Source organism: Bombina bombina, chromosome 1, assembly GCF_027579735.1.
Source record: "Bombina bombina isolate aBomBom1 chromosome 1, aBomBom1.pri, whole genome shotgun sequence".
NCBI classification, from domain to species: Eukaryota; Metazoa; Chordata; class Amphibia; order Anura; family Bombinatoridae; genus Bombina; species Bombina bombina.
The window spans coordinates 1406684859-1406700889 of NC_069499.1; the positions used below are offsets into that span (position 1 = coordinate 1406684859).

Here is a 16031-nt window from a genome sequence, read left to right on the forward strand (position 1 = left end):
TATATTTCTTGGTGTCTTTCTCATCATTTTTCTTGGCATTCTTTTAGAATACCGAGAATTTTACAGTTTCTTCAGGATCGTTTAGATAAGGGTTTGTCCGCAAGTTCCTTGAAAGGTCAAATCTCTGCTCTTTCTGTTCTTTTTCACAGAAAGATTGCTATTCTTCCTGATATTCATTGTTTTGTACAAGCTTTGGTTCGTATAAAACCTGTCATTAAGTCAATTTCTCCTCCTTGGAGTTTGAATTTGGTTCTGGGGGCTCTTCAAGCTCCTCCGTTTGAACCTATGCATTCATTGGACATTAAATTACTTTCTTGGAAAGTTTTGTTCCTTTTGGCAATCTCTTCTGCCAGAAGAGTTTCTGAATTATCTGCTCTTTCTTGTGAGTCTCCTTTTCTGATTTTTCATCAGGATAAGGCGGTGTTGCGAACTTCTTTTGAATTTTTACCTAAAGTTGTGAATTCCAACAACATTAGTAGAGAAATTGTGGTTCCTTCATTATGTCCTAATCCTAAGAATTCTAAGGAGAAATCGTTGCATTCTTTGGATGTTGTTAGAGCTTTGAAATATTATGTTGAAGCTTTCCGAAAGACTTCTAGTTTATTTGTTATCTTTTCCGGTTCTAGAAAGGGCCAGAAAGCTTCTGCCATTTCTTTGGCATCTTGGTTGAAATCTTTAATTCATCTTGCCTATGTTGAGTCGGGTAAAACTCCGCCTCAGAGGATTACAGCTCATTCTACTAGGTCAGTTTCTACTTCCTGGGCGTTTAGGAATGAAGCTTCGATTGATCAGATTTGCAAAGCAGCAACTTGGTCCTCTTTGCATACTTTTACTAAATTCTACCATTTTGATGTATTTTCTTCTTCTGAAGCAGTTTTTGGTAGAAAAGTACTTCAGGCAGCGGTTTCAGTTTGAATCTTCTGCTTATGTTTTTCATTAAACTTTATTTTGGGTGTGGATTATTTTCAGCAGGAATTGGCTGTCTTTATTTTATCCCTCCCTCTCTAGTGACTCTTGTGTGGAAAGATCCACATCTTGGGTAATCATTATCCCATACGTCACTAGCTCATGGACTCTTGCTAATTACATGAAAGAAAACATAATTTATGTATGAACTTACCTGATAAATTCATTTCTTTCATATTAGCAAGAGTCCATGAGGCCTGCCCTTTTTTTGTGGTGGTTATGATTTTTGTATAAAGCACAATTATTCCAATTCCTTATTTTATATGCTTTCGCACTTTTTTATCACCCCACTTCTTGGCTATTCGTTAAACTGAATTGTGGGTGTGGTGAGGGGTGTATTTATAGGCATTTTGAGGTTTGGGAAACTTTGCCCCTCCTGGTAGGAATGTATATCCCATACGTCACTAGCTCATGGACTCTTGCTAATATGAAATAAATGAATTTATCAGGTAAGTTCTTACATAAATTATGTTTTTTCAAGGATTTTTGGATAAAATCTGTCCAAAATCATTGGATTCAGAGCATTGTCTCTCAAGGGTATCGAATAGGATTCAAAGTAAGACCTCCTGTGAGATTTTTTTCTCTCTCGCGTATCCCTGTAAATCCAGTAAAAGCTCAGGCTTTTCTGAAGTGTGTTTCAGACCTGGAGTCTTCAGGGGTAATCATGCTAGTTCCTCCTCAGGAACAAGGTTTGGGGTTTTATTCAAACCTATTCATTGTACCAAAGAAAGAAAATTTATTCAGACCAGTTCTGGATCTGAAAATTTTGAATCGTTATGTAAGAGTACCAACTTTCAAGATGGTGACTATAAGGACTATTCTGCCTTTTGTTCAGCAAGGACATTATATGTCCACAATAGACTTGCAGGATGCATACCTTCATATTCCGATTCATCCAGAACACTATCAGTTTCTGAGATTCTCTTTTCTAGACAAGCATTACCAATTTGTTGCTCTTCCATTTGGCCTAGCAACAGCTCCAAGAATCTTTTCAAAGGTTCTGGGTGCCCTACTATCTGTAATCAGAGAACAGGGTATTGCAGTGTTTCCTTATTTGGACGATATCTTGGTACTAGCTCAGTCTTTACGTGCTGCAGAATCTCACACGAATCAACTAGTGTTGTTTCTTCGGAAACATGGTTGGAGGATCAATTTACCAAAAAGTTTCTTGATTCCTCAGACAAGGGTCACCTTTTTAGGCTTCCAGATAGATTCAGTGTCCATGACTCTGTCTCTAACAGACAAGAGACGTTTAAAATTGGTCGCAGCATGCCGGCACCTTCAGTCTCAGTCATTCCCTTCAGTGGCTATGTGCATGGAAGTTTTAGGTCTCATGACTGCAGCATTGGACGCGATCCCCTTTGCTCGTTTTCACATGAGACCTCTACAGCTTTGCATGCTGAATCAATGGTGCAGGGATTATACAAAGATATCACAATTAATATCCTTGAATCCCAATGTACGACACTCTCTGACATGGTGGATAGATCACCATCGTTTGGTTCAAGGGGCTTCTTTTGTTCGGCCAACCTGGACTGTGATCTCAACAGATGCGAGTCTTTCAGTTTGGGGAGCTGTTTGGGGATCTCTGACAGCACAAGGGGTTTGGAAATCTCAAGAGGCGAGATTACCAATAAATATTTTAGAACTCCGTGCAATTCTCAGGTCTCTTCAGTTCTGGCCTCTGCTAAAGAGAGAACCGTTCATTTGTTTTCAGACAGACAATATCACAACTGTGGCTTATGTCAATCATCAGGGTGGGACTCACAGTCCCCAAGCTATGAAAGAAGTATCTCGGATACTTGCTTGGACGGAATCTAGCTCCTGTCTAATCTCTGCGGTGCATATCCCAGGTGTAGACAATTGGGAGGCGGATTATCTCTGCCGCCAGACTTTACATCCAGGGTAGTGGTCTCTCCATCCAGATGTGTTTTCTCAGATTGTTCAGATGTGGGGTCTTCCAGAGATCGATCTCATTGCCTCTCATCTAAACAAGAAACTTTCCAGATACCTGTCCAGGTCCAGGGATGTTCAGGCGGAAGCAGTGGATAGGCTGACACTTCCTTGGTGTTATCATCCTGCTTACATCTTCCCGCCTCTAGTTCTCCTTCCAAGAGTGATCTCCAAAATCATCATGGAACAGTCTTTTGTGTTGCTGGTGGCTCCAGCATGTCCACACAGGTTTTGGTATGCGGATCTGGTTCGGATGTCCAGTTGCCCGCCTTGGCCACTTCTGTTACGGCCGGACCTACTATCTGAAGGTCCGTTTTTCCATCAGGATCTCAAATCATTAAATTTGAAGGTATGGAAATTGAACGCTTAGTTCTAAGTCATAGAGGTTTCTCTGACTCAGTGATTAATACTATGTTACAAGCTCATAAATCTGTCTCTAGAAAGATTTATTATAGAGTTTGGAAGACTTACATTTCATGGTGTTCTCATAAATTCTCCTGGCATTCTTTTAGAATTCCTAGAATTTTACAGTTCCTTTAGGATAGTTTGGATAAGGGTTTGTCTGCAAGTTCCTTGAAAGGACAAATCTCCGCTCTTTCTGTTTTATTTCACAGAAAGATTGCTATACTTCCTGATATTCACTGTTTTGTACAGGCTTTAATTCGTATTAAGCCTGTCATTAAGTCAATTTCTCTTCCTTTGAGTCTTAATTTGGTTCTGAAGGCTTTACAGGCGCCTACATTTAAACATATGCATTCTTTAGACATTAAACTACTTTCTTGGAAAGTGTTTGTTTCTTTTGGCCATCTCTTCTGCTAGAAGAGTTTCTGAGTTATCTGCTCTTTCTTGTGAGTTTCCTTTTCTGATTTTTTTTCATCAGGATAAGGCAGTTTTGCGGACTTCTTTTCAATTTTTACCTAAGGTTGTGAATTCTAACAACATTAATAGAGAAATTGTTGTCCCTTCCTTATGTCCTAATCCTAAGAATTCTTTGGAGAGATTCTTACATTCTTTGGATGTGGTAAGAGCTTTGAAATATTACGTGGAAGCTACTAAAGATTTCAGGAAGACTTCCAGTCTATTTGTTTTATTTTCTGGTCCTAGGAAAGGTCAGAAGGCTTCTGCTATTCCCTTGGCTTCTTTTTTGAAACTTTTGATTCATCAAGCTTATTTGGAGTCGGGTCAGGCCCCGCCTCAGAGAATTACAGCTCATTCTACTATATCAGTCTCCACTTTGTGGGCTTTTAAGAATGAAGCTTCAGTTGATCAGATTTGCAAAGCGGCAACTTGGTCCTCTTTGCATACATTTACTAAATTCTACCGTTTTTATGTATTTGCTTCTTCGGAAGCAGTTTTTGGTAGAAAAGTTCTTCAGGCAGCTGTTTCAGTTTGATTCTTCTGCTTTTGATTTAAGTTTTTTTCTTTCAAAAATGAAAATAAACTTATTTTTTTGGGTTGTGGATTAATTTTTTCAGGGGAATATGGCCGTTTTTATTCCCTCCCTCTCTAGTGACCCTTGAGTGGAAGACTCCACATGTTGGGTATTGATATCCCATATGTCACTAGCTCATGGACTCTTGCCAATTACATGAAAGAAAACATAATTTATGTAAGAACTTACCTGATAAATTCATTTCTTTCATATTGGCAAGAGTCCATGAGGCCCACCCTTTTTATGGTGGTTATAATTTTTTGTATAAAGCACAATTATTTCCAAATTTCCTTTGTTGATGCTTTCTACTCCTTTTTTTTATCACCCCACTGCTTGGCTATTCGTTAAACTGAATTGTGGGTGTGGTGAGGGGTGTATTTATAGGCATTTTGAGGTTTGGGAAACTTTGCCCCTCCTGGTAGGATTGTATATCCCATATGTCACTAGCTCATGGACTCTTGCCAATATGAAAGAAATGAATTTATCAGGTAAGTTCTTACATAAATTATGGTTTTAATTAAAGTATAAAATCTTTTATACAAACTGCTTGAGACTAGAAAAAGTTTGGAATAGTTTAAACTTTGGAATATTTGCATCTTTAAAATGAGACACTTTGGAGAGGAGAGCAAACAACAATATCTTATGTTATTTAGGCAATATTTACACGCTTATACATGCATCCTATAGTACGTTTTATATACTTTTTTAATACATAATATCAGAAAGACAGTACTGTACTCTGGTAATATTTGTTTTTTTAATTAAATAGACTTATTTGCGTTTTTAGAACCCCAAAATCAAACCACAGGCAAAGAAGATTGTGAATTACGGACAGGGAAAAAGAGTAATTTTTGATAAAAAAAAAAAAAAAATCTAAAAAAATATCATTTAAAATGTTTGGATTTTTGGAATTCCAAATTCGATGATTTGTACCTGTATTTTGAGTTAAAAAAAATAAATTATATAATTTTTTTTTTTTTTAGCTATAACATAATTATTGTTTTGAGAGATATTACAATTTGTACATAATTGTATGTACTTTTTGTTTGCTAGCTTATCACATGGGAAGATTTGACGGCTCATCATTTTGAAATTTTAACGATCTGTAAATCGGTTTATTTAACTAAGCATAACATTTGTAAATTATATTTTACTTAGATCCAGTCTTTTGTAAGAATGTGGCTTGCTCGAAGGAGATATTTAGACCGGCTCAGGTTATTCAGAAGAAATGTAAGTGGTCACGATGTAGTCATGAAATTCTATATTATATACCTTTTTAGTGATAAAATGCATTCATAGGTAGATATTTGCTATGTACCCATTTTTATTTTTGGTCTTGTAGGTCTCATGCTATCCTGGTATATTGAAAGCAAAATTTTACTTAAAGTCCTTTCGCCTCATTTCCGAATATTCTTATTTTTCCCAACCCATTTTTTTTTTTTTTTTAATTGAAGGTGAATTTTCACTTTTAATGACAACACTGCCTGGGCTACAATACTATTTAATGCTTTGAAATTTGCTTCATCGGTCATAGAGTTATGAGTTATGGACAGTATTTTTTTGAGAATACTTCAACTTTGTTGCGGTTGATCTATTTGTCTTTCTTTCTTTATACGCAAATATCACCTTCTTTTAAAATATATGCATGTGCTGCAGCACAGTTTGTACTAGTTAGTGACATGATATATATATATATATATATATATATATATATATATATATATATATATATATATATATATATATGTGTTTTTTCTTTTGTTTCTTTTCAGGTTGCTAGCGTGGTTAAAATCCAGGCTTTCTTCAGGGCAAGCAAAGCCAGAGGAGACTACAGAATGTTGGGTGAGTTGTTTCTGTGCACAGCATTTCTTCCCCTTAGTGTACTATATTAATGTATGTTCTAAATCTGTAATACTATTTTTGGTACCTCAGTTTTACAAGTAGATATGCTTTCTAGAAAGTTTTTAAATCCAAAACAAGAATTTATACAAATGTTATTGGTGACATTTGGAAATGAGAAGGGCTGAGCCTTGTCATTTTAGGCGATAACATTCCTAGAAGTCTTCAGGAACCTTTACTTCCTACAAAGTTCCATCCACCTACTGTAATCACCAGTTCACCTATTGGGTTGTCAGGACCCATTTAGAGATAGACAAAAGAGGACATAAAATAGGCCTGAGACAAACAGAAAATGTGTATTGTCAGGATAAGCCACTATAATATCACTAGTATAAGGAAGAAAACAAGATTTAGAACTGTTTTTAAATCTTCTTTTCTCTCAGTCTCTTGTTACAACATACATTTATGTACTGTGGTTGGCACAAAACTATCTATGCCTGGGTCTTGGACAAAAACATCTTTCAGACTGTTTTTCCTTATTCTATGTGTAGATGACTATAAGGGGAAAAAGTTCAAGAATGAAGTATTACTCTTGTAAGGTGTATCCAGTCCACGGATCATCCATTACTTGTGGGATATTCTCACTCCCAACAGGAAGTTGCAAGAGGACCCACAGCAAAGCTGTTATATAGCTCCTCCCCTCACTACCATATCCAGTCATTCTCTTGCAACTCTCAATGCGCATGGAGGTAGTAAGAGGAGAGTGGTGAAAAATAGTTAGTTTATTTTCTTCAATCAAAAGTTTGTTATTTTAAATAGTACCAGAGTTGTGCTATTTTTTCTCAGGCAGAGATAGAAGAAGAATCTGCCTGAGTTTTCTATGATCTTAGCAGGTTGTAACTAAGATCCATTGCTGTTCTCACACATGTCTGAGGAGTGAGGTAACTTCAGAGGGAGAATGGCGTGCAGTTTACTCTGCTATCAGGTATGTGCAGTTATGATTTTTTCTAGGATTGGAAATGCTAGAAAATGCTGCTGATTCCTGATAAATGTAAGTTAAGCCTAAATACAGTGATTTAATAACGACTGGTATCATGCTTACTCTCAGGGGTAATACCCTTATAGATATGCTATATAAAACGTTTGCTGGCATGTTTAATTGTTTTTTATATATGCTTGGTGATCAAACTTATTGGGGCCTAATTTTTTCCACATGGCTGGCTGTATTTTTGCCTAGAAACAGTTTCCTGAGGCTTTCCACTGTTGTAATATGAGTGGGAGGGGCCTATTTTAGCGCTTTTTTGCGCATTTAAAATTACAGACTGAGACATCCAGTTTTCCTCAGGAGTCCCCTGAATGCTACAGGACATCTCTAAAGAGCCTAAAATCGTTTATTGGGAAGGTAGGAGCCACAGTAAAGCTGTGGCACTTTGCTGGGACTGTTAAACGTCTGTCGTTTTTTTGATCCATTTTTTGAACTAAGGGGTTAATCATCCATTTGCAAGTGGGTGCAATGCTCTGTTAGCCTATTACATACACTGTAAAAATTTTGTTTGTGTAACTGCCTTTACTGACGCTTTAAGAACCATGTCTGATACTGGCTCACAATATGCTGAAGCTGAGGAAGGAGAACTTCAGTCTGTGGGTGATGTTTCTAACTCGGGGAGAATACCTGATTCTGACATTTAAATTTAAGCTTGAACACCTCCGCGTATTACTTAAAGAGGTTTTAGCTGCTCTGAATGACTGTGATACAATTGCATTGACAGAGAAATTGTGTAGACTGGATAAATACTTTGCAGTGCCGGTGTGTACTGATGTTTTTCCAATACCTAAAAGGTTTACAAAAATTATTAATAAGGAATGGGATAGACCAGGTGTGCCGTTCTCTCCCCCTCCTATTTTTAGAAAAATGTTTCCTATAGACGCCACCACACGGGACTTATGGCAGACAGTCCCTAAGGTGGAGGGAGCAGTTTCTACTTTAGCAAAGCGTACTACTATCCCTGTCGAGGACAGTTGTGCTTTTTCAGATCCAATGGATAAAAAATTAGAAGGTTACCTTAAGAAAATATTTTGTCAACAAGGTTTTATTCTACAGCCCCTTGCATGCATTGCCCCTGTCACTGCTGCTGCGGCGTTCTGGTTTGAGTCTCTGGAAGAGGCCTTACAGGTAGCGACTCCATTGGATGACATACTTGGCAAATTTAGGGCTTTTAAGCTAGCCAATTCTTTTGTTTCTGATGCCGTTGTTCATTTGACTAAACTAACGGCTAAGAATTCTGGTTTTGCTATACAGGCGCGCAGAGCGCTATGGCTTAAATCATGGTCAGCTGACGTGACTTCAAAATCTAAGCTGCTTAACATTCCCTTCAAGGGGCAGACCTTATTCGGGCCTGGTTTGAAGGAGATTCTTGTTGATTTCACTGGAGGAAAAGGTCATGCCCTTCCTCAGGACCGGTCCAAATCCAGGGCCAAACAGTCTAATTTTCGTGCCTTTCGAAACTTCAAGGCAAGTGCAGCATCAACCTCCTCTAATGCAAGACAAGAGGGAACTGTTGCTCAATCCAAGGCGGTCTGGAGGCCAAACCAGACCTGGAACAAAGGTAAGCAGGCTAAAAAACCTGCTGCTGCCTCTAAGACAGCATGAAGGAACGGCCCCCTATCCGGTAACGGATATAGTGGGGGGCAGACTTTCACTCTTCGCCCAGGCGTGGGCAAGAGATGTTCAGGATCCCTGGGCGTTGGAAATTATATCCCAGGGGTATCTTCTGGACTTCAAAGCTTCTCCCCCCATAGGGAGATTTCACCTTTCACAATTTTCTGCAAACCAGATAAAGAGAGAGGCATTCTTACACTGTGTACGAGACCTCCTAGTTATGGGAGTGATCCATCCAGTTCCAAAAGAGGAACAAGGACAGGGTTTTTACTCAAATCTGTTTGTGGTTCCCAAAAAAAAAAGGGAACATTCAGACCAATTTTGGATCTAAAGATCTTAAACAGATTCCTCAGAGTTCCATCATTCAAGATGGAAACTATTCGTACCATCCTGCCTATGATCCAGGAGGGTCAATATATGACTACAGTGGATCTAAAGGATGCTTACCTTCACATTCCGATACACAAAGATCATCATCGGTTTCTCAAGTTTGCCTTTCTAGACAGGCATTACCAGTTTGTAGCTCTTCCCTTTGGATTAGCTACAGCCCCAAGAATCTTCACAAAGGTTCTAGGGTCCCTTCTGGCGGTCCTAAGGCCGCGGGGCATAGCAGTAGCCCCTTATTTAGACGACATCCTGATACAGGCGTCAAACTTCCAAATTGTCAGGTCTCATACGGACATAGTACTGGCATTTCTGAGGTCGCATGGGTGGAAAGTGAACGAGGAAAAGAGTTCTCTATCCCCACTCACAAGAGTTTCTTTTCTAGGGACTCTGATAGATTCTGTAGAAATGAGAATTTACCTGACGGAGTCCAGGTTATCAAAGCTTCTAAATTCCTGCCGGGTTCTTCATTCCATTCCGTGCCCTTCAGTGGCTCAGTGTATGGAAGTAATCGGCTTAATGGTAGCGGCAATGGACATAGTGCCGTTTGCACGCTTACATCTCAGACCGCTGCAACTATGCATGCTCAGTCAGTGGAACGGGGATTACACAGATTTGTCCCCTCAACTGAATCTGGACAAAGTGTCCAGGGATTCTCTTCTCTGGTGGCTATCTCGGGTCCATCTGTCCAAAGGTATGACCTTTCGCAGGCCAGATTGGACAATTGTAACAACAGATGCCAGCCTTCTAGGTTGGGGTGCAGTCTGGAACTCCCTAAAGGCTCAGGGATCGTGGCCTCAGGAGGAGTCTCTCCTTCCAATAAATATTCTGGAGCTAAGAGCGATATTCAATGCTCTTCAGGCTTGGCCTCAGTTAACAACTCTGAGGTACATCAGATTTCAGTCGGACAACATCACGACTGTGGCTTACATCAACCATCAAGGGGGAACAAGAAGTTCCCAAGCGATGTTAGAAGTCTCAAAGATAATTCGGTGGGCGGAGTTTCACTCCTGCCACCTATCAGCTATCCATATCCCAGGTGTAGAGAACTGGGAGGCAGATTTTCTAAGTCGACAGACTTTTCATCCGGGGGAGTGGGAACTCCATCCGGAGGTGTTTGCACAAGTGATTCATCGCTGGGGCAAACCAGAACTGGATCTCATGGCGTCTCGACAGAACGCCAAGCTTCCTTGTTACGGTTCCAGGTCCAGGGACCCCAGGGCGATGCTGATAGACGCTCTAGCAGCGCCCTGGTCTTTCAACCTGGCTTATGTGTTTCCACCGTTTCCTCTGCTCCCTTGTCTGATTGCCAAGATCAAGCAGGAGAGAGCATCAGTGATTTTAATAGCGCCTGCATGGCCACGCAGGACCTGGTATGCAGATCTAGTGGACATGTCATCATTGCCACCATTCAATTGTAGATGAATACAGCACTATCTGTGTTGAAGTGGTGCACGGTGCAAGAGGTAGCTGCAACAGCCTCTATAATCAATATGCACTCGTAGTAACACCAGCACCAGTATCTTGAATGTAAATATTTTATTAGAGGTTACATTAAAAGCAGCAACATTTCGTGGTGAACCCACTTAGTCATGCTAATTGTATCACATTGTTCAAGCAACTTATACCTTTCTTTGGCGCCAACTGGCTTCATTTTTGGAAGTGTCACACCCCCTAGTGGTTACTAAATACAATGTATGTATAAAATGTTAAAAACAAATGTATCTGACTCAACAGTTTAAATATGGCAACAATAAACATATATATATGGCTTTCTCATTATTGTACATGCATACCCTGGCTTCATATTTCACATTATTAAACTACCTTTCTAATTTTAATATCTTGTTACGATAAAATCTCAAAAATGTTAAGCACATGGGTAAAGTACCTTAGTTATTGAAAACATATCATGTTAAACTTTTTCACATACATTTACATTTTAAATGATCATAAGGATGATGTTTATGAGATTTGTACTTTAGGAGTAACAATTAAGGTCAAAATCCCTATTCAACCCTTTGGGAATAAGTGTGTCCAATTGATAAATCCATCTCATCTCTTGTTGTTGGAGGATTTTTTCTCTATTGGTCCCATTGCGTTGAATGGGGATGTGTTGTATGATTTGCCAGCGAAGCTGTGGCTTCCACTTGGGCCTTTAAAAATGAGGCCTCTGTTGAACAGATTTGCAAGGCGGCGACTTGGTCTTCGCTTCATACTTTTTCAAAATTCTACAAATTTTATACTTTTGCTTCTTCGGAGGCTATTTTTGGGAGAAAGGTCTTACAGGCAGTGGTGCCTTCCGTTTGAGTACCTGCCTTGTCCCTCCCTTCATCCATGTACTTTAGCTTTGGTATTGGTATCCCACAAGTAATGGATGATCCGTGGACTGGATACACCTTACAAGAGAAAACACAATTTATGCTTACCTGATAAATTTATTTCTCTTGTTGTGTATCCAGTCCACGGCCCGCCCTGTCATTTTAAGGCAGGTTATTTTTAAATTTAAACTACAGTCACCACTGCACCCTATGGTTTCTCCTTTCTCTGCTTGTTTTCGGTCGAATGACTGGATATGGTAGGAAGGGGAGGAGCTATATAACAGCTTTGCTGTGGGTCCTCTTGCAACTTCCTGTTGGGAGTGAGAATATCCCACAAGTAATGGATGATCCGTGGACTGGATACACCACAAGAGAAATAAATGTATCAGGTAAGCATAAATTATGTTTTCTTGTGTGCTATAGTTCAACTGATGCTTCATCCTAGTATATTGCCTATGAAGCTGAAATAAAGGAGAAAAAAAAATAGTAAGATCCAATATCTTTGAAACTTCCATGTAAAACAAGATGGCGCTGAATACATAAAGATGAAACAAGCTTCAAAGTCATTCTTTAAAAAAAACATTAGTGTTGTGAACACAGCCATAAGAGGAAACATTATTGTGATGAAACTGAAAGCAAGGAATATAAAAAAAGAAGCACCAAGCATATAAATGTGTGTCTGTTGACACAGCTACAGATACATTTAAAAGACAATACACAAAGAAATGTGATGGGCAAGTTCTTTAATGGACAGAAGTACTGTTGTTATCCTTTGTTCAAAATTATACCTAGGTAGGCCCATGGGCAGCAATGCGCTAGTGGTAGCTGGCTGGTGATTAGTGGCTAGATATCTATGCCTTTTTGTCATTGGCTCATAGTAGTGTGTTGTTGTTATGCAGCTTACTTTGACTGTGTGTTTACACCTTTGCAGGTGTTTAAGACAGTTGTGTGCAAGCGGCAGTGCAATAATAAAAAGTTTGATTTTTTTCTTCTTCACATTTTGCACTTTTATGTCCATTTAAGATCAGGGTGAACAATCTCCAACTTCTAACTGAAAATGCAGGACCTGAGCTCAGATTACAAATGGAAAAATCCATCTCAATGCTATATTGCAAAATTTTTTATAGAAATCCCAATGGAAATCCTTTTCATTTCACAAAAAAGGCGGGTATATCATTAAGCATTTGCTATACTAGCTACTGTGTTCAATACAAAAACAGAATTCACTGTTTTGGGGGATAAGACATCCTTATAACCAAAGACCACATAACCATACAGAGTTAGGCCAAGCGCTTTTAAGTCATGGTAATGAAATGCACCATAAAACAGAAAGCTAGGGGAGTGACAAAAATGTGGCCTTCCGAGAAAAATGAGATCCCCAAATCTACTCTTTCCCAACCAGGGCAGGACTAGAGTAAGGCTTTTCTGCTTACTAAGCTCCATAACTGAACGACACAGAAAAAAAAAGAAAACAAAAAAATTTTGAAAGTCAAAAGGACCTCGGTTGACCCAGTATTTTTTAAATCAAACATTCAATTGTCTCTATGATTCTGGTACAGTAATTGTATAGCCTTACATATATCCTTAATTGTAAAGGGATTTACTCGGCAGTTATTCTGGAAATAACCTGAAAAATATATAATTGTCATTATTAAAGGGACAGTAAACATTTAAAATGATATATAATTCTTCACATAGTGCAGAATTATATAGCATTATCTTAGCGGCCCCTTTATACATCTAAAGCATTTCCTAATTTATTTATTTATTTTTTATCCCAAAGTTGGACTCTGCTAAAGGTTCTACTGAGCAGGTCTTGTTTTTCAAATGGGCTTCGTGGGTGCGCTGTCTAGTCACAGCCCGCCCGATCGTGCCATTAAAGTGAATGTAGCTTACTCCCACACGATCGGGCGGGATGTGCCTAGACAGCGCGTCCATGAAGCGCATTTGAAAAACAAGACCCGCTCAGTAGAACCTTGAGCGGAGTCCAACTTTGGGGGGAAAAAAAATCAGGAAAAGCTTTAGATGTAAAGGTGCCGCTAAGATAATGCTATATAATTATATATCATTATTTTGAATGTTTACTGTCCCTTTTAATAATAATTTAATTTGCCTACCATCTAATTACGTATTATCCACCAACTACAGATTGTCAGAAATACCATCCTATGAGACAAATCTTTTGGGAGTGTATATACTGAGATAGGAGAGACAAGTCGATAATCACAAAATTATAAACTTCAAATTTCACAAGCCATGAGCAATCCTCAGGAGTGTACAGTCATCCTGTCATCTTACCATCCTTATATCACATTACTGTATTGTATGTACTACAAGTTAACTGAATGTGAGAGAGGATAAACACAAGCAAAACCAACCCACTTTTATTACATGCTGTTGGTACCCTCCAGCTTGTATTCGGTGTTTTTCATAGGTGAGTGGGTATCTTCCTTTATTCAGTTTAACTCTCCTGACTGGCAAGCTGTCACCTTTAAACTATTTTCTCTACTCTCCTTATACCAAAAGCAGGCGTAGCAGAGGACTGCGGCACATGTCACTATCCTGCATCACAGTCTGTGTAACATATAAACACTTTCTCCATACAGGCCTTTCTTACCATAAATATATAGGTAAAGAGCATGTTGAAAATAATTATTGACACATTTATATCCATTTCATGTACATTCCACTGCACATTTAAAAACATTTAACAGCTTAAAAAGATTTAATGTATACATTTATTACGGCTATTTAAATTGACTCAAGTTACCAACCTCAGAACTCCGTAACAAGCATAACAATATTTCTTTTTAAAGACACAATGAGTCCACGTATTTCATCCTTACTTGTGGGATATTCACCTCCTGGTCAGCAGGAGGAGGCAAAGAGCACCACAGCAGAGCTGCTATATATAGCTCCTCCCTTCAATCCCACCCCAGTCATTCTCTTTGCCTACGTTAGTGATAGGAAGAGGTAAAGTGAGGTGTTAGAAAAGATTCTTCAATCAAGAGTTTATTATTTTTAAAGTAGTGCCAGAGAGTGCTTCTTTGTTCTAGGGTGTAGCCATAGTTCATATCAGTCTATACAGTAGAGCATTTGGTGGCTTTAGAGCAATAGGAGCTGGTGGGACATAATTCTCACTGCGCCTCCTATACATTTTATGCTGCCCTAATCCGGATAGCCTAAGCACATTTAACTCAGGCTTATCTTATTCCACAGGACTATGGGATGGAGAGGACCTATTACACCTGCTGGACTGTCCTGCTGTCGGACAGCATTCAAGGTAAGTGCTAACTTTATTACTTTCTGGGGCCATCATTCTCTCTCAGAAGAAAGTGAGCACTACATTACATACAATCACATATCAAGGGCTAAGATAAAGATTGGGCTCTTTATTGTGATGGGACTGTGATCTCTTATTGAGGGTGAGGTCTATGGCAGCCAGTTTATTCAGTCACTGGAAACGCCCACGATGGGCGGATCTTATTGCTATGCGCTGATTTTTCTTTGACTAGTATTGTCACTCATGGCCCCTTTTTGAGGGATTATTACCATCTGCGCAATCTGCCTTATTAGGATAAGTGCTTAGCGCATAGTTGGGCTTTACTTAGGATACAGTGTTATTTTACTCCCGGCGGTTTTAATATAAAATTAGCCGACCGGGAGATGGTTCCGTTTTTGCCACGCCCACGATGGGCGGATATTAAAGCTGCGCACCACTTTCTCAGCGCTTGTTTTGAGTCTCTCTTGGCCCCATCTTGATTAAATCCAGCTGCGCATTTGGCCCTAATATGGCAGGTACTTGGTGCATAGTTGGCGGCTCTTAGTGTTACCATGCCTGTAAAGGGAACGGTTAATTTTTCTCCTGCTACGTTCCAGATGGTTGCTGCACAAGTAAAGGCTAAATAGTCCTGGTGCAGAGTGACAGTTTAAATTGTACACGTATACTTGGAATTATTTATTTGTTTCCATCAGTCTCCTCTTTGCAGCGACTGCAATAAGACAATAATCCTAATACGTTCTGCTGCTATATTATATATCTAACACTCAGACATAGATATTAGAAGGGCAGATGGGTAACTCAGCATGGTTTAGCTGAGGGGTAGTCAACTTCTACATTGTGTACTACAGATAACACTGTTGTATAGTCAGTACTATGGAATAGACTGTCTGACTTCTCAGCTGGGTCAGGCGAAGGTGTAAAGAGGGTTTATCTGTGTTGGAAATCCTCACATTCTTATCCTGAGTTTTCTGTGATTAAATAAAATGCATAAGTTATACTTCTGCATTTAAAGAGACAGTACCGGTGGTTATGTGTGGCATATAGACATACCACTTGTTAATAAAATTTAAGTATCTGACTTATAAAATCTATTGAATATCAATCTGACACATAACACACATGCAGTGCCCTGCGGTTCATCACAAGCTCCATCTGGAGTTGCTACGCAAAAATCACTTCTTTTATGTCATGGCG

General features: G+C 39.1%; 1 protein-coding gene across 1 annotated transcript in view; it reads left to right on the top strand.

Annotated features, from left to right (window-relative positions):
* Nucleotides 1–16031, top strand: part of IQGAP3 (IQ motif containing GTPase activating protein 3) — a 297924-nt gene that overhangs the window by 80842 nt on the left and 201051 nt on the right. The window contains exons 21-22 of the mRNA XM_053705201.1: nt 5510–5581; nt 6124–6193. Of these exons, the coding sequence (XP_053561176.1) occupies nt 5510–5581; nt 6124–6193 (142 nt within the window). The remainder of the gene's footprint in view (nt 1–5509; nt 5582–6123; nt 6194–16031) is intronic.